The 23258-nt window shown below is 34.5% G+C and overlaps 1 protein-coding gene across 8 annotated transcripts in view; it reads left to right on the top strand.

Moving 5' to 3' along the window:
• LOC120627238 (embryonic polarity protein dorsal) overlaps nt 1–23258 on the top strand; it is a 76843-nt gene that overhangs the window by 6789 nt on the left and 46796 nt on the right. For 2 of the 8 annotated variants that reach the window (XM_039895138.1, XM_039895137.1), the window contains exon 1: nt 6905–7217. The exons of 4 other annotated variants lie outside the window; for them this stretch is intronic. Coding sequence is in view for 2 of the 4 variants with exons in the window: in XM_039895134.1 (XP_039751068.1) it covers nt 7429–7444 (16 nt within the window). In the remaining 2 variants the exon portion in view is untranslated. Of the gene's footprint in view, nt 1–6904; nt 7445–23258 lie in introns of those variants that run through there. 2 more of the 8 variants (XM_039895134.1, XM_039895133.1) reach the window with 1 other exon arrangement.

Below are 23258 nucleotides of genomic sequence, written 5' to 3'. Positions count from 1 at the left end.
GTATATTGCACTGCAAGTTTATTTTTGCTTGTAATGTTCATACACTTAGGCAGCGCAGAACTGTCTCATCTCTTTTCCACTACAAGTTAGACCTTGACTGCAATCCCACCTGTTGTAAGATGGTAGCGATCGATTTACCTGTTATAAAACAGCCATGCCCCTAATCAGTTTCTACGAGACAGCGTACCAGAACGCTAAAGAACAGAGGCACGACGTTTTCGGTAGGGCAGTAGCGACATCCAAAACCTCCCATCACACGGACCAGAGAAAATTCAGATACTATAAACTCCGTTCCCCTGTTTGGGATGGCACCCGGGACCTCCCCTTATAAACTACAACGCTTACCACTGCGCCAGGGAGGTAGTCAAACCTTATTACAACTGTGCTACATCTTTTCTGTATGACCCATCTATGATTTGGATCTTTGATAGGCCGGGACTTTGACTTCACTTTCGGGGGCCAAGTTCGAATCCTAGCACGCACTAGCAATCCTAGCAGTAACTGCTGCTCCTCTGCTGCTTGCTTCAACGGCCAAAGACTGACTAGACTGACTTATTAGACTGATTGACTGGTTGTTTCGATAGTGGCGTTTTTTGTTTCACCGACCGACTGCCTGACTGTCTTTAATCCTCATTGCATTTTTGACTGACTGGCTAGACTGACTGGCTAGGCTGACTGGCTAAACTGACTAACTAGACTGACTGGCTAGACTGACTGACTGGACTGACTGACTAGACTGACTGACTAGACTGATTGACTAGACTGATTGACTAGACTGATTGACTAGACTGAATGACTAGACTGATTGACTAGACTGATTGACTAGACTGATTGACTAGACTGATTGACTAGACTGAATGACTAGACTGATTGACTAGACTGATTGACTAGACTGATTGACTAGACTGATTGACTAGACTGATTGACTGGTTGTTTCCATAATGGCATTTTTTTGTTTGACCGACCGACTAGACTGCCTGACTGTCTTTAACCCTCATTGCATTTTTAATCGTGCTACGTCCTAAGGGCTAATTTTATGCGATTCGTTTGCTAGCTTTATGCAATCGCATCGATCACCCTAAATAAGGGATGGAAAAGGACAGTGCCACTAACCCCTTATGTATTAATTATCTAATTTTTGAGGCAGGTTATGAACCTAGCTCTAATTTAGGGCGAACTCAAAAACCAATGCTCGCTCTACCCTCATCGGAAAATAAGCTATAGGGACGGACACGCAATGTTCCCCTCGTGCAAACTATGAGACCACGTGGTCTAAATATATTATGGAAGTGGATATTTTTAATTCCACTGCAAGTGAGCCTATGCCTGCAATCTAACCTGTAAGTAAGTGATAATACAATCTTCAGAAGGGCTTACCTGCTAGGTGTATGGCAGTTATATTAAAACCATACCCGAAACAGCAACGGTTTGTAAAATTCAAAATTCAAAATTCAAAATTCATTTATTTCAAGTAGGCCTAATACAAGCACTTTTGAAACGTCAAGTCTGTCCGTGTGTAGTGACTCTACCACCGGTTCGGAAGGCAGATTCTACCGAGAAGAAGCCGGCAAGAAACTCAGCAGTTGCTCTTTTCCAACATCAAAAATTTACATTTTATATTTTAACATTCATTTTTCTATCTTGTGAGAGATGAAAGCGGAGCCGGATGCTTCCAAGCAACCTTGTCATTAAGAAACTCATCAATAGTATAATAACCTCGCTGTAATAAATGTGTTTTAACACATTCTTTAAACTTATGGATTGGTAGGTCCAAAATTACCTTAGGAATCATATTATAAAAACGTATACTCAATCCCACAAATGACTTCTGCACCTTTCGCAGACGATATGCAGATGTCACTAATTTATGACCATTTCTTGTAAGTCGACTGTTTATATCCACTTTTTGTTTATAAAGACTAATATGTTGTCTTACAAATACTATGTTGTTATAAATGTATTGTGAGGCTACCGTAAGTATACCAATTTCTTTAAATTTTTCACGGAGGGATTCACGTGATTTAAGTTTATATATTGACCGTACAGCTCTTTTCTGCAATATGAATATAGTTTCAATATCAGCAGCTTTGCCCCATAATAAGATCCCGTAAGACATCACACTATGAAAGTACGCGAAGTAAACAAGTCTTGCTGTTTCTACGTCAGTAATCTGTCTAATTTTCCTGACGGCGTAGGCAGCCGAGCTTAGTTTACCTGCTAGTGTATCTATATGGGTACCCCACTGAAGCTTACAATCCAAGGTCATGCCCAGAAAAACTGTGGAATCTTCCATTTTTAGTGATTCTCCATTTATTATTATATTTTTATTAACTTTCTTTACATTTGGTAAAATAAATTCCACACACTTAGTTTTTTTTGCATTTAAAAGTAAATTATTGACAGTAAACCAGTGCGACACATGCGACATAGCACGGCTTACATCGTCAGAGTTGTCTCTACCTCTATCAGTTTTAAAAATTAGAGATGTATCATCAGCAAACAGTACAATGTCACAGGTTTCACTGACATGGTGTGGTAGATCATTTATATACATCAAAAATAGAAAGGGACCCAAGATTGAACCCTGTGGGACACCCATTGACGTAGCCGACCCCTGCGACTTAATGTCTTTTATGCAAACCCTTTGGGTTCTGTCACTGAGATAAGAGGCAACCAAATTTAGTGCAACGTTTTTGATACCATAATGGGCTAGTTTAAGAAGCAAGGTTTTATGATCGACACAATCGAATGCTTTGGATAGATCACAAAAAACACCAATGGCATTCTGCGAACGTTCCCAGGCATCGTACACATGTTTTAAAAGTTTAGCCCCTGCATCCGTGGTGCTACGACCTTTAGTAAAACCGTACTGCTCCGGATGTAATAAGTTATTTACATTGAAGTGATTCAAAAGTTGATTTAATATAATTTTTTCAAAGACCTTACTAAGAGCTGGTAAGATTGAAATGGGTCTGTAATTGTTAATGTCGTTTTTATTGCCAGATTTAAATAGAGGTATAAGTTTACTATGTTTCATTAAATTTGGAAAAGTACCTCTATCAACACATTCATTAAAAAGTATGGCTAAGTAAGGGGCAATAACGTCTATAATGTTAGATATTACCATTACAGACATACCCCATAAATCACCGGTTTTTTTCTGTTTCAACAACTTAAAATTCTTTATTATATCATATGCAGATATATGTTTAAAATTAAATAAAACGTTGCACTCATTAACGTTGTTCCTCAATAAACTCTGAGCTGCAGTAGGTGAAGAATTAAGTGAATCAGTCAACAAAATAGGAACACTCTGAAAAAAGTTTTCAAAGGTACTTGCAACCTCACTGTCAGCGGTAACTTTATTATCATTAATAATTAATTCAAAGTTTACGTTGCGAGATTTAGCTTTCCCAGTTTCATTATTAACAATTTTCCAGGTTGTTTGTACTTTGTTATCCGATTTTATGATTTGATCCTTAAAGTATAGCGACTTAGCATGAAAGCAAACGTTCTTAAACGTTTTAGAGTACATTTTTACGTGTTGTAGGAAAGCTGGAGTATGGTTATATTGTTTTTCACTATAGAGCTCATACAAATTATCTCTACTTTTGTATATGCCAATAGTTGCCCAATCGCTAAACTGGTACGCGACATATTTAATGGTAGGGCGGTAAAAGCGGGCTAGGGCCGAAGAAAATTCTTATATTATATAATCTCAATTTGTCTTCGTCGCGAATCGAACCCAGGACCGGTGAAACACTTATGATTATCAATTCATTCATTCACATTTTTTGTGTTTAACTTATATCAATTTCCGAAACCTTCGCCCAAATTAAGTTTAAGCCAATAGTGGCAAAAACAGTGTCCGCCAAAAACCATTGCAATTGTCACATTATTGCTATAATTCCACGACAATAAATCCCCTGTTTTATATCATGTAAGGAACTGGTCGGTATCTTCTGCACGGCACAAGACCTTGATGCCAGGAAATCCCCATAAAAGACCTGTGGATATGTGTTTCGTGGCGGACGTCTCACGATTGAGTTTATCATAATGAAGATGATAATTAAGCAGCCTACTTAGAGCAATGTCTACGTCTTCTCGCACACGTATCGCTCGTTGCAGTGAACCCTTCCTTGAATAGTAATTCCACGCAATATTATAAAGGGTGGTAGGGTTGTTTGAAGTTTTGAACGTGGAGCCGTGGTTATTGGCGGGCTGGCGGGCTCGCGCCAGGTTGTGGCGCCACACGCGAGTGGCGGGCGCGACTCGCTGCCGCGTCGACTGACTCACTGCGAAGCGCCGAGCGCCATTGCAACATTGGAACGGGCTCAACTTTCTAATTACAATGTTTGCTATTGAATATACCATTTCCATTCGTATCAAACAGGAAAATATACTCTTTAACAGTAGATATCACAATCGGTAGTCGGTACTACACTTACGGATAGGCTTGCCAATTTAAAAAGACCTAGGTACACTATTTCGTATTTCTGTGTTCAGAAAAGGTAAAAATAAAGAGTACCAATTTATAATAAATAAGTTAATTTTTAATAAAAGGAGTGTTTTAGCATATTCTATTAGATAGGTTATTTATCGTGGAGTAAATGCATAATATTAATAAATTCCGAAACCCAAACATTCCCAACCCCTATAATGGTGATATAACAATTATAATACAAACAATAATTAATGAATGCTTTAGAACAAAATTTTATTTAACATCTCTTATATATTTTAAGGCTGTAACATAAACTTTCATTATTGATCATTTTTATTTTTTACATTAATATTTAAAAAACAAAAAATGTATGACTTTCATAAGTGCTTTAACTATAGCCTAAATTGAATAAAGATTTGATTGATAGATAGGTACTTATTAATTTAATATGTTAACAACTATTACTTATATGAATCATAAAGTACAATAGTATAATTATTTTGAGTATGGTTGGCAACACTAACTAAATACGCTGTACTTGTAGGTATTCGAAAAAATCAAAAGTAGAATCGAAAATTTGAAATTTAGTCCTTGACAAATTCAAATATATTATAGAGTTCTAGATTACCGACGGCCTAGTTTTAAACTTGGTTTATTCCCATGATCAGCTTTTTCTATAAATGCTTTTGTATCCAAATTTCAAATAGATACATGCCAAGTTCTGTGTAGGTATGTCAACGCACTCGACACACGAGTTTCGGTATATTCGGTTTCGGAAGCTATTTATATTATGGCCCATGTGGCCATTGATATACAAATGATTTTTTCGATTTGATTAAAATATTTTCTATGAATGAATGAATGAATGAATATACCTTTATTGCACACCAACAACGTATACTAATTACGTAATTACGTACGTAATTTGGCGACCTTATACCTAGCTTCATAGCGATTTCTTCCAGGCAACCAATGGCGAAGATAATTAATGATGATGAATTAATGATGAGAATTATAGATGTTTTATATTAATGATTATATTGTATTTCGGCAAATTAATGTTCCAATCACTTATTAGTAAGGTATAATATATAAATATATTACGACAATATACACATCGCCATCTAGCCCCAAAGTAAGCGTAGCTTGTTTTATGGGTACTAAGAAAGCTGATGAATATTTTATTATGAATATTATACACATAAATACTTATAATATACAGATAAACACCCAGACACTGAAAAACATTCATGTTCATCACACAAACATTTTCCAGTTGTGGGAATCGAACCCACGACCTTGGACTCAGGAAGCAGGGTCGCTGCCGACTGCGCCACTCGGCCGTTAAAATATTTACTTCGATATTCGGTTAGAATATAATTGATCTGGTGAGGCGTTTCGGCTGTAGCATACCTATTACTTTTTTTTAAACATAATTTACACCAAAAAGTTATTAAAATATTGTTTATGCGGTACTTGATAACACAAATGATATAATACTGATGAAAAATTAAGTATCCTTTTAGAAAGCTTCTAACAATAAAATGTTCAAGATCGTTTTTGAAGGTCTGTCTAGTCCCATTTCAGACTATTAGTTGTCTGTTCATCGGGATAGAAAAATAAAATAAATTAAGAACCGCGTAGCCTGTGACATCTAGGATAAGTTGCATAAAATAAAAATATCATTATTAATATTATAACTTAATAACACGTAGTGTTACTTTTTAATTCAGATCAATTTTTAATAAAAAATAAAATTACTTTTTATAGCTCTAAAATAGGTTTCCCGCGATGAGTCACCTTCCAAAATATAGTTAAACCGAAATACGCTGAAATAGGACACCCACGCTCTGAAACATCTTATGAAGCCTTCTGACTCATACTCGTAACTCGATTCGTTACACCTACGCTTCATTATATACCTAACTTGAATCCTCTGAGAGTTTATTGTTTTTATCATAATTTTTTCTCCATATTTCTAATGACCCAGATGTTCATGCTAGAAAAGGACTTTGGCCCATCAGTCCTTAAAGTTAGTAGTTAAAGCGGATGTAAAATAGGAATAGCTTATAATTATTAGCTTATATTATTTTATTGAATCAAAATGTTGGTGCAAAAAGATTATCTCATAGGTATTTGTGGCATTTTATATTATATATTTACAGTTTATGTTATACCAGATAAAATTAAATGAAAAATAGCGGCAATCAATTTTCCTCAATTTATGAAGGAAGAATTTTTGATTTATTTCGTATTAAATGGCACATTGAAAATATACTAAAAACTGTACAAATGCGTACAGAATAAATTATTATTATCTATGAATTTAGATTGTTTTGCTTGTATATTTTCTATACGTTTAAGACTCAGATGTTTGAAATATTGGCGCGCACTGCGGCGCGCATGCGTCGTCTATCCACGTAGCACGCACCTTGTGACCTCGGTAGCCAATCATAACAAATCGGCAGTAGTGTGGCGTTTTCCTTTACTGCACACAGACGTGTTTTATCAAATTACTTCACTTCGCAAAAGTTGTAACTTCAGACGATCGCGTCAAAATTGTTACGAGTTATTTATAATTTGCAAAAATTATACGTTTTCGGTTGTGATACTCAAACTCGCCGCAATAAGTGTGTTATAATAACAAAGTCGCATTTGATATAACCTGTTTCTTAATTCTTGGAACCGTGCACGCTGTGTTCGAGACGAGACCTTGATAACTAGTTCCTTGGACGAATGAAGAGACAGTTATTATAGGATCATGCTCGAGGAGGTACGTCTCTAGTTTACGTATTTCAATCTCGTCCGTGCGTGTTTATGAATAGATTCGCTAATTAATGAGATTTAGTGCGTGCAAAGTTCGATTGTAGCACTTCCAATCAGTTTAGTGCAATAGCCAGTGTTATGACGTTATAATATAAATGTGCGCGACGGAGGAACCGCTGTGAAGTGTCCGGTGCAGTTACGTTCATATTAAACGTGCGATGGACACGAGCGGAGGTATTGACCAACTACTGTGTAAGCACCTGCATGCCCGTGTAGTTCGTTGCCCGAGAACCCTGACATTGCGCCTGGCACTTTGCACCTAGTTTCCTAATAACCCACCACTCCACTAAGTAATGAGGTAGCTAGCTCTCTGTAGTACATTTCCAGCCTCCACTGTAAATATCACACCCGTTTGGTAGTCAGCTGGATGTGTGTGTATCTAAAAATACCCTAAAACCTGCCCGCACTAACGTCCAAGGAAATTTATATAGCTGTTTAGTACTTGCTGTTTAACTAGTGACTATGAAAAAACGGTTTAATGAAACACAATATTAAGAACTTTCAAGTTAATAGATATATGACTATGTAGTTGCCTATATACTACTTGTTACCTTCATAACATCTTGTAGTATTAAAAAAAACTTACAATAATGCAGATTTCATTAAACAACTGTCAATTAATGATCAAACTTTGCCGCTTATACTTTGCAGCATGTAAATCAATTCATACCAGCATAGCTGAAGATGTGATGAAAACCTAGAGTAAAATAAAATATTACTCTAGGTTTTATTATTGGAAAATCCAAAAGTGCACGCCCCATAACATTCATTACAATAGAATTGAGATTATTTGTGAATAATAATTAAACTACATCTAATTATACAGTGAAAAGTAATAAGCTTCTATTCCTCAAAATACTGACGCCTATAAAAAAAAAAACAACTCGATAAGTGAAGTATTTGACTCGTTATCGTGACCACAAGATATGGGATCCGCACATACAGACACACAGACGTCCAAGACAGAACTATTTTTAACAGTTTTTTTATTAGTTTAAATTAATAAAAAGAGAAAAAATAAAAAAAAAGAGATTTAAAAATATCATGAGTGTCAAAAATAGTATTTTTTCTCAACATTTATCTATTTATATTCACTTTTGAGAATCACTTGGTGTGTGTAAGCTGACAGTAATACCCACCTCAACGCTTTGCTTATGAGGCGTGCAATAGCAATTTGGTTATGGCTAGCATTTAAAACATTATTGTTACCAATTAATTTTAGGTAACAAAAACAACTCGATAAGTGAAGTATTTGACTCGTTATCGTGACCACAAGATATGGGATCCGCACATACAGACACACAGACGTCCAAGACAGAACTATTTTTAACAGTTTTTTTATTAGTTTAAATTAATAAAAAGAGAAAAAATAAAAAAAAAGAGATTTAAAAATATCATGAGTGTCAAAAATAGTATTTTTTCTCAACATTTATCTATTTATATTCACTTTTGAGAATCACTTGGTGTGTGTAAGCTGACAGTAATACCCACCTCAACGCTTTGCTTATGAGGCGTGCAATAGCAATTTGGTTATGGCTAGCATTTAAAACATTATTGTTACCAATTAATTTTAGGTAACAAATGAAATAATATGTCAATTATAATGTTATATTGCAGATATTTGGTATATAAATTCTAACTTATCTTTCTTTTATGCACTCTTTTCAACTTGTGGAGTCTACTCTTTCATCAGCACACATTATATAATGATGATAGAAGCTTATTAAACTTTAATTGTATAATATTAGTGATGGAATAGATTAACTGCTAAGTTTCTTGTTAGCAGTTTCTTAGTAGAACCTTTGGTAAGGTAGTGCTTCTTATCAAGTATTTTTTTAAATAGATATATATTAAATTTCAGTAGAGGATATTATTACATGCAGGGGTATGCACTAAGTGGGAAGAAGATAAAAAAATGGCAAAAATCTCCAGCAAAAGCTATACAAAACTTAAGGCTAGGCATTGTGAAAGTTATAAAAAGCCTACCCTTTAGTTTTTGTAACTCGTTCTGGAGATGATCACTATTTAATATCATCTGCCCACTTAGTGCATACTCTGTTTTGCATGCCACTCTTAATATGCATTAAACAACCTTTTATGCTAACACGTTGGTACTGAACTCTGGTTGTTTCGGATAATAATAATTATTTGATGTTAGCTTAATTATCTAGGACGGATGATGTGCTCATGATTGCTTAGAGGAAAGATAAAGGCCAAATTTAGACATCCCAAAGTCTGCCACCTTACTAGTGTCCCATGTTGTTAGCAAATCAGACAGATTTGTGCTATTGCACCCACAACATCCTGTTAAGTTAATTTGAACTTTCACTACCATTCTCCCAATGCATATTTAACATACATAAATATAAGAAGGTACACCACTCTTATTACTTATTAAAAATTTAAATATTCCAAGTCTCAATCAAGATAATTTATTTAGTCAAGTTAAAATATTAGGCACATGCATATGAAGTTATACTTCTGGGTACATTATTGTTATATTATGAAAATCAGATGAGAGTGAATTTTTCACAAATTATGTGCGTGACATATCTTCATCCAAGCAATACTATGAGATTTTTAGGCTCCCACACATGTCAATATTACATGTGTGGGGGCATGTGATCTAGCTTTTCATTTAACAACCATTGTACCAATGCCAACTCTGCACATAAAATTGTGGCCAGCCAATTTTTTAACCACTAACTTGAGTTGGTAAATTTGTTGTCCAGATTTTTATTTATCCATTCTCTTATTCTTTTTTAGTTGTCTTAGCACTTAACGTTGGTGCTTGCTATTTTAAACATTGACTCTTTAATTATCATTCCAATGTGAGCATTTCCCCCCTTATTGACTTGAAGTTCTCTTGTGAAAACTTGGCTATACTCTGCTACTTTACTTTTTCTTCTACCTTCTGTAAGTTTTGCTTAAAACTTAATTAAAATAAAATATTGTCAGTATTAAATATGTAGTTGAATTGGTAGAAAATATTGTCAGTTTTTATTGAAAATATTGACTGTGTTGTGCAACCTATAAGTTTATCTTTTGAATTAAATTTCATGATCTTAACCAGTGTATTCACAAATAAGTTTGTCTTAAGACCTTTTAATTTGGAGGATTTAGATTTACCAAATTTGGGGCTCTATATAAATATACATACTTAACTGAACTAGAGAGAATTAGAGACTCGTAGCAAAATGAAGTTATGCTTTAATAGACTTAAAGCTATTAAATTTTTTGAGTTCAATAAATTTTAAAAACTTGTTTTCTTTAATTAAGTTTTTATTATTTTAAAAAAATGTTATGCACTTTAGATAAAAAAATATTGAAAAGATTGATAAAACATACAATAAATGAAGTCAGTACTAGGTGCATACTTTCTTGGCTGGGAGTTGTTTAGTTATTCTAGTTAAAATATTAAGTGTTTGGTTAGCTAGATTAAAAATACATGCAGCCCTACATAAAACTTCAATAGATACACCTTTTTTATTATGTACACAAAATTGCATTACTTTTTTATAAATAGGTACCCATTTGAATGCTATATGCACAGTATTAGTATGCTTAATATGTAGCTAAATAGACACTTGCAGTAGAGTTTTCCTATTTCTTTGCATAATGTTATGAATTTATTTGTTTTTGCGTATCATTGTGGTGTGCCATGCTGTATTTTAATTTGTTTGATATTGTATTATAATATGTGCAGTGGTTACATAAATGTTTGTAGCGTTAAGACACTGAAGTGACTTATTGTAGAAAAAAATAAGTGAAGAATCCACTTACCAGAAACGAACCTATATTCTACATTAGAGATTCCCCGCGGTTTCGTTCGCATTCAATTTCTAAATACTAGATTTTTGTCGCACAAACTATTATTCGCAAACAAATACACTGCAACCAAACGCGTCGCCTGCCCGCGCTAGTGCTTCGTTTGCTTAGCTCCTAAGGCCGGACTCATTTTGCGTGCATTTTAACACGATATTTGGTAGTACGGACATTTACGAAGAATCCTATCCGTTCCTTCAAGACTTATACTGCACATTTCTTTATACTCTTTATTTGTACTCCACAAATAGTAAGGAAAAAAAACAGACATTTCAAGTAGTAGGATTTGGCGTATTCGGCCTACACTGTTAAAACCATACGAATCATCATCTTCATCATCACAAATTCAAATTGAAATTCAAAATTCATATCAAAATTCATTTATTTCATATTTTTATGAAGTTGGAAAAGAGCAACTGCTGAGTTTCTTGCCGGCTTCTCGGTAGAATCTGCCTTCCGAACCGGTGGTAGAGTACCTACCTACAAACAGACGTACTTGACGTATCAAAAGTGCTTATTATTAGGCCTACTTGAAATAAATGAATTATGAATTGATTTGCATCAGGCAAAAATGCCCATAAAATACTGACTGATGAATATCCAAATGAAAAATATACATAATATTGTGGGAATCGACAGGATCGCTGCCCACTGCGCCAATCGTTCGTCAATAATATTCTGAACGATAGCTTGTTCTTCGTTTTGTATAATATGCACTGCACGGAGCGCTGCACTAACTCGAGAGTATATCGTACGTATGCCCTTGTAAAGTTCAGAGTTCCTTAAGAATTGGGCATTGGGAAATGGAAAAAAAGATTTTTAAACCCGGAAGTTCTAGACGTTGAAACAAACGAACGGCAAAAACATTTAAGTGTACTGTTTATTATTAGCGTAGACTATCTGAGCCCTGCGGTTTCATCCGCGTCAATTATAGGTACCGCAACGTAATGCTACGTATTCCACAATCCACAGCTTCTTCCATGAATGATCTACCTAGCGCAAAGATTTTTCCGATCGGCTTGTTACCTAACACTGCTTAAAATTGTATGTTTGCAACTGCAATCATACAATTTTAAGCAGTAGCGGTGCATTACCTAATATATTGACGGCCGATTGGCGCAGTGTGCAGCGACCCTGCTTTCTGAGTCCAAGGCCGTGGGTTCTATTCCCACAATTGGGAAATGTTTGTGTGATGAAAATGAATGTTTTTCAGTGTCTGGGTAGTTATATGTATATAATAAGTATTATATGTATAATATTCATAAAAATATTCATCAGTCATCTTAGTACCTAGAACACAAGCTACGCTTACTTTGGGGCTAGATGGCGATATGTGTATTGTCGTAGTATATTTATTTATTATTATTATTATTTATTATATGTTATTAGGTATATAATAATGGGTTGGCATAAAAAATACCGTAATCGCCCTCAGAGTACGGTTGTACCAGCATAATAATTTTATCTTAAGGGAAATACCGGTCATAATTTCATGCTTAATGTATTCGAAATCCAGGTGCAATGGGAAAAACTGAAAACTATTACCATTACACACAAATACTTACGGTATCTTAGCAGCATCGTAATTTGTGGGTTTGATCGCTTTGAGGCTGCGTGGTGCAAGCTCTATCTATTCCGAACCAACCACCGTCGTGAGCGTAACGAAAAACTCGCTCTGCAGTAAAACGCGTAATTACAACTTTAACTGTGCTTCTAAATACGGAATCAAGAGTTACCTCGTGCACTGTTATTTTTACGAACTAATTGGATCATGCTAACTGAAAAATGGACCGAGAAATCAATACATAAGTTATTACATACTCAGAAAGTGACGTATTCCTAACCTGTGAAAGTGCGGTATAGATCGATACCGAAAACTGTGTGTGTCCTTATAATTTCACCTTAACTATAGGTGTATTAACACCTATAGTTAAGGTGAAATTATAAGGACACAGCAGAGGATATTATTCACATCATATCCGAATGCCCGAGATTTGGAAGACAGAGATATGACACTGAAATATTTATAAATTATATCTTTAAATTATAGCCTATTGCACGCCTCATAAGCGAAGCGTTGAGGTTGTGCTCTACTCGACATTTCAAAAAAAGCAGTTTTCTCGAAACTGAAATTGATTTTTTGTTATTTATATTGCACTTACAGGTTAATTTGAGTACACTAATATCAAGTCAAATAATTTGTCAGGCACATAAAATACATTTCAATAACAATTTTTTTGTTTAACATAGTAAATAATCACATTAAACATAATCTTTTCTGGACGTCCGTGTATGGACGGGTGTATGTGGCATCAAAATTGGTCGAAAAAATGATCGTATCGGAATATTTTTTTTTTAATTATCTAAAGTAACACACGACATAATTTCTTAGTTAATATGAGCGTTCAATTCACTGTCGTTAAATTTCCATGTAATTATTCTAGCTAATATTAATTGTAACTTTCAATGTGCAATCATTATGACATTCCCGTGTCTTGTTTACAAAAAATGAATAATAATTAATATGAAAAAAAAAATTTGTAATGAGCATTGAAAGTTTCAGTTAAATAAATTTCAATTTTATTGTGAAAAAAAGGAGATTATGAGGCGTGCACTTTTGGATTTTCCAAACTTTTTTGATCTATAAGCTAAACTACTGTAATTGTAATCTCTTGATTGTATTTATATCTTTGTAACTACTTTTTGTTTCTTTGGTGTACAATAAAAGTGTATTCAACTACTGTACAATTTTTTTCCTAAAATCATAAAGAGAGCTTTGCGTGAATGAGTAGCGAACATCCATACATCCTCACAAACTTTCACGTTAATAATATATGTCGGTGAAACAAATATAAAATGAAGAACAGAATATTTAAATGAGTTTTGATTTGCTACTACAAATAAATAAGTAAAATAATATTACCTGGACATGCGATTCAGTTAATTGTTGAAATTAAGTTCTATGAGCGAACTTATGTGTCTATACACATATATATTTTAATGTTTTTTAAATGGGTAAAATATCTACGGTAATAATCATATATTGCGGATCAACTCATCCGCTCTAAGCTTTCAGAACAACTGAGATGAAGGATACAAACTTGGCGCTACATTAATTCCCTTATCTAGTAATATTTTTTGATTTCGTTACGTCACGTCGCAGAAAAACCGATAACATAATAACTTGTTTTATTTGGATTCCGCATCTGGGCATGCGAAAACGGAACCAATATTATATGAGTCGTGTGGCTAGTTTTGTTGAAGTCTTTTTGAAATACTTAAGCTAACGAACAACTCCTAAGCGTTGAGTTAATAACGGGTTATTTTTTTAATTCAAGTAGACCTAGTTTATAAGCACTTTTGAAACGTCAAGTCAGTCTGTTTGTAGTGACTCTACCACCGGTTAGGAAGGCAGATTCCACTGAGAAGAGCCGGCAAGAAACTCAGCATATAATTGAGGCACTACCTACACTTAGCTGGACTAGCAAGTCTCTTTTCTTCATAGTAATAACAAGCTGTTTCTCAGTTCTTCGTCCGCGTTTATTATGGTTTTTCACAAATCCCGTGGGAAGCGTTGGTTTGTCTGGGATAAAAGTAGCCTTTGTTTCTCTCTGTTTTCAACTAACTCTATTATATATATTCCAAGGCTTGAAGGAAGGACAAGCAAACAAACAAACAACGCTTTCGCATTTATAATATTAATACTAGAAGGGGGAAGTTTTGGCGGACGATGCTGGTTGAGACATTTTTTTTTGTCCCCGGGGAAAGGATTTTTTTAAAAATATAATATAATTTTTGTCTATGTATTACTATTATTATTTTCCGTCTTGTTTTACTAACAAAATTATGAGCGTTGATGCCTGAAATAAAGATTATTATTATTATTACTGTGTTCCGGTCAGGCAGACACAGACAGCAGACAAAAAATGTATCACCATATATAGTATATAGTATGTATAATGACGGAAAATAATAATAATAATACATAGACAAAAATTATATTATATTTTTAAAAAAATCCTTTCCCCGGGGACAAAAAAAAATGTCTCAACCAGCATCGTCCGCCAAAACTTCCCCCTTCTAGTATTAATATTATAAATGCGAAAGCGTTGTTTGTTTGTTTGCTTGTCCTTCCTTCAAGCCTTGGAATATATATAATAGAGTTAGTTGAAAACAGAGAGAAACAAAGGCTACTTTTATCCCAGACAAACCAACGCTTCCCACGGGATTTGTGAAAAACCATAATAAACGCGGACGAAGAACTGAGAAACAGCTTGTTATTACTATGAAGAAAAGAGACTTGCTAGTCCAGCTAAGTGTAGGTAGTGCCTCAATTATATGCTGAGTTTCTTGCCGGCTCTTCTCAGTGGAATCTGCCTTCCTAACCGGTGGTAGAGTCACTACAAACAGACTGACTTGACGTTTCAAAAGTGCTTATAAACTAGGTCTACTTGAATTAAAAAAATAACCCGTTATTAACTCAACGCTTAGGAGTTGTTCGTTAGCTTAAGTATTTCAAAAAGACTTCAACAAAACTAGCCACACGACTCATATAATATTGGTTCCGTTTTCGCATGCCCAGATGCGGAATCCAAATAAAACAAGTTATTATGATATCGGTTTTTCTGCGACGTGACGTAACGAAATCAAAAAATATTACTAGATAAGGGAATTAATGTAGCGCCGAGTTTGTATCCTTCATCTCAGTTGTTCCGAAAGCTTAGAGCGGATGAGTTGATCCGCAATATATGATTATTACCGTAGATATTTTAACCAATTAAAAACTAAATTTCAACAATTAACTGAAGCTTCTACTTGCAAACATAAGCATGACAATATTTTTGGATGGAATCTCATGTCCAGGTAATATTATTTTACTTATTTATTTGTAGTAGCAAATCAAAACTCATTTAAGTATTCTATTCTTCATTTTATATTTGTTTCACCGACATATATTATTAACGTGAAAGTTTGTGAGGATGTATGCATGTTCGCTACTCATTCACGCAAAGCTGACTTTATGATTTTAGGAAAAAAAATTGTACAGTAGTTAAGCTTATAGATCAAAATAGGCTATAATTTATAAATATATTTTGTACTAGCAGACCCTCGCGACTTCGTCTGCGTATGAGTCAATCGAGAAGCTAGAATAGATCAACATCATAATCATATTTGCTAGCGATGTACCTTCTATTATTTTACGTGGTAACCTGAGTTAGTAAGTTGTCATTATTTTAGCTGATACATACAAACATCCGTCCATACATCTATTCTCACAAACTTTCGCATTAATGATATTATTATAATGGTACGCATGTGCTAAAAAATATAGGGAGATGGATGACCAGGTATTAACTTCAATACTAACAATGTTCAGGATGGCACTTAGATCTTTCATTAATTAATTGTATTATTGAAGCTAAATACCTAGTTTCTTTGCAGTAAGTATTTACTCCCATGAATATTATCCTTCCTTACTTATGACATACTATTAAAGTATTAAATTTATAAAAGATATCATTAAAGCCCACCAACCTGAATTAGAGCAATGTTGTGGGTCTGTACTCTATAACCCTGTCTCCCCAAAGAGTAAAATAAAACAACTGGGCCGACTCTTATACTGTATATTAAGCTTCTCTATAATTCATATTACTTGTTACCTTTAAATGACACTACCAGTTCGGAATGCTGTCTTCGGCAGAGAACTTGCCACTGGCAAGAATCAAATATAAGCAGAAATAAAAAAGCAACGGTAGACGTTGCTTTTTTATTCAATCAATTAAAACTAGACTTATAAACACAATTACAACATTGTCATATGTTATAACGCTAGGCCCTTTGATATAAGATATATAAGACAGGTAAAACATAACTACTATTATTACTTATAACATCAGGACTTTTGGAACAAGTTGCTTGTATAGAGCAACCTCTGCTACATAAACTGTCTGTATAAAATAATGCTAGGGCTCCATATTTGATACCTAAATAACTCAATATACTTATCTGATGATATATAATATATAAATATATTAATAAGTATATTGAGAAATGAAATGATGATAAATTTAAAGAAGTTAAAATAATGACGGTGCATAGTCAGTACATATATGAAAATTTCATTTATGTCCATAAAAATATATCAAAATTTAAAAAGAAAATGCACTGTAACAATATAAATATTAGAAACAAAAATAAACTTGTTGTTGCAGTTTACTAGGCTACACAAAATTGCAAATTCATTCAAGGGCAATTGTATATTATTTTATAACAAATTACCAAATGAAATCTTTGAGATGTCTCTCAATAAGTTCAAAGTTTATATAAAACGTAAGATTACAGAAAAATCCTATTATAATATTAAGGATTATTTAAACGATAAAAAAGCTTGGGTGTGAATTGCTCTAGCTGCATTGCTTAATTTAAATTTACTGGAAGATGGTGATAAAAAAAAACAAAATTACCCGCTAAGTTTGTTGTGGGCTCTTCTTAGACCAGGGCGCGTTTGGAACCCTCGTAGCTTTAGATTTAAGTTGGCGAATAAAGTTATCACCATCCCGTTACAATTATGTAAACAAATATGTATGAACGCTTCATAAGTGCCTGTGATAGGCCTACATGAATAAAGAAATTTTGAATTTGAATTTGAATATATATAAGAGATATACTTATGTGATGTAACATCAGGTACCGCCAAAGTACCAACAACTTTCAACAACTCTATCAACAGTATAATACACGACTCTGGTTCCGCCACAACAATATTTCATTAAGTATATCGTTACCATTCAAAATCATCTATTCCCAATTTGTATCGTTTTATCACCATATTTATTGTCATTATTTTAGCTGATACACACATACATACACACATCCATCTATACATCTATTCTCACAAACTAAATCTATCTTAATATCTATCATACTAAATCTCTTTTTTCTCAATTAATTAATTCAAATCCGTCCTAACTTTTCTTTCCCGCCAATCTACTAGTATCTTGTCAAACTTGCGTCACCCGCCATAAATCCTATACTTTTCTTTGATAGTCTACTAAAGGCCATTATTCTATTTTCAAAACACTATCAATGAGTATACAAACTATGGTTTGTTGAGTAATTCCCTATTTCCTAACACATGCATTCGATCGTTGTCCCATGCCTTGTGACTTGCTGTCATCTGTGAAGAATTATGTCCTTGATCTCCGAGAATATTCATCAGATCTTCATTAAAATTAGACAATACATGCTTGGTGGTACACACAGTCAAATGAAAAAAGAATTATTAAAATCGGTGCAAATTTAACGGAGATATGAAGTAAAATTGATAAAAAATTTCATCCCATTTCCCGGAGGAAACTTAATGTTCATCGGGATGTTGACCCGGGATACCAGCTACCACTATACCAAATTTTATTTATTTCCGTTCAGTAGTGATGCCCGATAGGCAGACAGACAGACAAAAATTTAATAAAAATCTGTTTTGGACTCAGTAACGATTATATCCCCTGGTCAAAATTTTCTAAATAAATTATTTGTACAGGAATCTTCCAGTTACAGTTTATAAGTATAGATATTAATGAAATAATGCATATTGTCAATAATATTTTCGTGTATTGAAGAATTTATGTATTGGTAAAAAATATTGTCTATTGACAATAACAATATTATATTGCCTGTGTTTGGGCAGCCTAGAAGAAAATAAAGCATTGTGCGATAGTTTCTCTTTTACAGTTCTAAAAAGTATTTCTTCATCCAGCGAGAAATCAGATTAATACATGGGCCGGGCTGTTCTTTCTATACACATATATAAACTAAAACTATAAAATTTACGCACTTATATTGATTTCAACTAAAAACTGATAATCTACTAAGTATTGTTGAATCGCTTGAGCCAACTTAGGATGGAGTTTACCATGTCGGAGTAAGATTGCAAGGCAATCCTTTCTCAAAGTCAAAGTCATTTGCTACCAGACATCCGCTAGCATTAATTTAGGTAGTAATATCCTCTCTCAAAAAAAGGTATGGTCGGCATTTCAATACTCCACGGTCTTCTGGCGTTTGTGGTCAGCGGCTTCTTGTCCACTTAGGCTCGTATAAATAAACTGAAATCGAGCTAAGAACAAGTTTTCAAGCGTTGTTCTATCTATGTCTGAGAACCTGTTCTTAGCTAGATGTCAGTTTATTAAACACTGTCTTTAATGACCATCTATTTCGCTGTGTTTTCTGGTCAATCCAGAACTCAACGTCCAGTGGTATTCCGAGCTATCTGGTTTTTTCTGTTATTGTACAAATTATATTTTTACAAACATTTTGCTATATTATCAGCTATCCTCTTAGAAACTTTACGTAAGATAAATAAGGTGGGAGTAATTAAGGTATGAAAGGCTACACATTTGGCGAATTTTTTACCACTTATATTAACGTCAAACCGAGCCGAGGTCCGAGCCCTCGCAGGAGGCACCCTCGGGTCTACGTCTCCCACTTCCCCTCGATATCGTCGAGCCCTGGGGCTCTTCTCATGGGGACCTCTGGCGCTCGCCCCACTCCCCCGGTGACGCCGTAGCAACCCGGCCGTGTTCATCCGAACATCGAAATCGAATTTTTCACTTAATAATTATTCATTGTAACGTCAGCATATCCTGAGGATGCTCCGGTTTCCGGCGGAAAGTGTGTAAAGGGTGCATTGCCGAAGATCTGTTTGGTGTGGAGTATAAAGGTTGAAGAAATTAAAATTGCACCATACAGATTCTCCTGCTTTTCGCGGAGAAAAAAAAAATTAAGATTAGTTTTCAATCTACGCCTCATGACAATAGACACAGGGCGGCACTGTAAGAATTCTCCTTGGATATGCTGCGAATGTTACCATCAGTAGGCCTATCTGCTTATTCAGTCAATTATAGCTGTTAAAAAAACAAGTCTCCAACAAGTGCTATGTTTTTCCACAAAGAACGTAGTACTTTTAAATTTGACAATTTAGTTTGTGTGAATATTGTTTCATTATTAAATAGAATTTTGTAACTGTAACAACTAGTCCTGACTCGACTCTACATGCAGTAATCATCTCTATTCAACAAGATGAAGTAGTTAGTTTCTTTTATAGAATCAATTCCCGCCCCTAATGTAAAAATAGAGAAGTGATGCTAATTTAAGTGCTATTTTTTTACATTTTCCAGTAAGGTGCACTTTGTGTGCTTGCTTTATGCACTTCTCAGTCAAGCCTTTCGTACAGTTTTTATTCAATTCAATTCAAAATTCATTTATTTCAAGTAGGCCTAATATAAGCACTTTTGAAACGTCAAGTCTGTCTGTTTGTAGTGATTCTACCACCGGTTCGGAAGGCAGATTCTACCGAGAAGAAGCCAGCAAGAAACTCAGCAGTTGCTCTTTTCCAACATCAACAATTTACATTTTGCATTTTAACATTCATTTTTCTATCTTGTGAGAGCTGAAAGCGGAGCCGGAAGCTTCCAAGCAACCTTGTCATTTAAAAAAATCATCAATTGTATAGTAACCTCGCTGTAATAAGTGTGTTTTAACAAATTCTTTAAACTTGTGCATTCGCAGGTCCAAAATCACCTTAGGAATCATATTATAAAAGCGTATACTCAATCCCACAAATGATCCCTGTACCTTACGCAGACGATATGCAGATGACACTAATTTATGACCATTTCTTGTAAGTCGACTGTTTATGTCCACTTTTTGTTTATAAATACTAATATGTTGTCTTACAAATACTATATTGTTATAAATATATTGTGAAGCTACAGTAAGTATGCCTATTTCTTTAAACTTCTCACGGAGGGATTCGCGTGATTTAAGTTTATATATTGACCGTACAGCTCTTTTTTGCAATATAAATATAGTTTCGATATCAGCTGCTTTACCGCATAACAAGATTCCATAGGACATAACACTATGAAAGTGCGCAAAATAAACTAGCCTAGCTATTTCAACGTCAGTAATCTGTATAATTTTTCTGACTGCGTAGGCAGCCGAGCTTAGTTTATCCGCTAGTGAATCTATATGGGCACCCCACTGTAGCTTATTATCCAAGGTCACGCCCAGAAAAACTGTGGAAGTCTCTATTCTTAGTGATTCACCATTTATCATTATATTTTTATCAATTTTCTTTACATTTGGTAAGATAAATTCGACACACTTTGTTTTTTTTGCATTTAAAAGTAAGTTGTTAACTGTAAACCATTTCGACACATGCGACATAACACGGTTTACTTCGTCAGAGTTATCTTTACTCCTATCAGTCTTAAAAATTAGAGATGTATCATCTGCAAACAATACAATGTCGCATGTTCCACTGACATGGTACGGTAGATCATTTATATAGACTAAAAATAGAAAAGGACCCAAAATCGAGCCTTGTGGGACACCCATTGAGGTATTTGAACCCTGAGACTTTGCATCATTTATGCAAACTCTTTGGGTTCTATTGCTGAGATAAGAGGCAACCAAATATAGTGCAACGTTTTGGATACCATAGTGGCTTAGCTTAAGAAGCAAGGTTTTATGATCAACACAATCTAAAGCTTTAGATAGATCACAAAAAACACCCATGGCGTTCTGTGAACATTCCCAGGCATCATAAACATGTTTTATAAGTTTAGCGCCTGCGTCCGTTGTGCTACGACGTTTAGTAAAGCCATACTGCTCAGGGTGTAGTAAGTTATAAAATGATATAAAAGTTGATTTAATATAATTTTTTCAAATTTCTTACTAAGAGCTGGTAAGTATTATCTTCGGCATCTGCATACTGAGATATTTACATCGTTTGATAGCTACACGCTACAGCTACCCCACGGTAGCTGTAGCTTGTCGTGTTGAATTCGTAAAAATATTACAAACGGAACTCTAGATTAAGCAAACGACACTCAATTTAGTATATATATCTTTTATCCAACGTATATATATAAGTATACTAGCTGTTGCCCGCGACTTCGTCTGCGTTTGATTTTGTTTTTAAAGCATTCAGTATCGCTTAGCCTTAAATTAGTATAGTAGTATTATATATATATAACATGTGACTGTCAATTAATTATAGAAAAATAATTAGCAATAAAATAAAATTGCGACTATAATTAAAAATCTTAACTATCCTATCTCTTAAGTTGGAACAGACTGCTCACGGTGTGCCAATATAATTTTAAATCGGTTAAGTAGTTTAGGAGTCCATCGCGGACAAACATCGTTACAAGAGATTTATATATATTAAGATTATTAAAAAAAGTCTCTCACTCTTTCTGCGTTCCTTTTATCTCAACTTTCTAGCAGTTCTTTATGACTTGTAGTCTGTGGTCTATATGAATCTTTCTACTAATATTATAAATGCGAAAGTGCGTTTGTTGGTTCGTCCTTTTTGCACCTACAGAACATCTGTTTAACGTTATTTTTTGCGGAAAGACAGAAATAGTTCACATTCCAGAGAGTAGCGTATATAGGCTATTTCTATACCAAGAATATACACTTTTCTTAAAAGATACAGGTGCACGATATAATTTAGAGATTTTTAGGGTAGGCAATGCTTTGGTGCATTATGAAGTACTGTGTTTGTTCATCATTACACGAATTTGGCCACATACAATATTTCCCTCATTTTAAAGTTTTTTTTTCATATCACGTTGTGGCTACCGATGTCACAAGGAGAAAATCTTTACGCTTCAAAAGTGCTTTTAAGTAGGCATACTTGAAATAAATGAATTTTGAATTTTCAAGTCATTAGGATGAAACGCACATTGCATTTATTCACTGGTTACAGTTAAACCCTTTGAGGTTACGCACAACACTCATCTTGTCGAGACGTCTAGCACGATACGATTTACTCCTTCATTACCGTTCGCGCGCATTATTCTACGAATTCAGTCCATTAGTTAACGTAGGTGAGAACGCGGTGAATAGCTAGTGTATATATATATATATATATATATACTAGCTATTTACCGCTTATACATATATAAAGGGGACTAATAAGACCAGTAGTTTAGTCGGTAGTGGTGCACGTTCAGCCCCGGTGATCGGTAGCCAAGACAAAGCAGTCGACAAGATTTGCTCACTCGCAATTGAGGAGTCGTTTTCGAGTATGGAAATACTTGAACATCGGAGTCAAATGGATCTTATTTGCATTGTGTTAATGCTTTAATTGCCTACA

The sequence above is a fragment of the Pararge aegeria genome, chromosome 11, assembly GCF_905163445.1.
Source record: "Pararge aegeria chromosome 11, ilParAegt1.1, whole genome shotgun sequence".
Classification (NCBI taxonomy): Eukaryota; Metazoa; Arthropoda; class Insecta; order Lepidoptera; family Nymphalidae; genus Pararge; species Pararge aegeria.
This window is presented reverse-complemented; position numbering and strand designations above follow the sequence as displayed.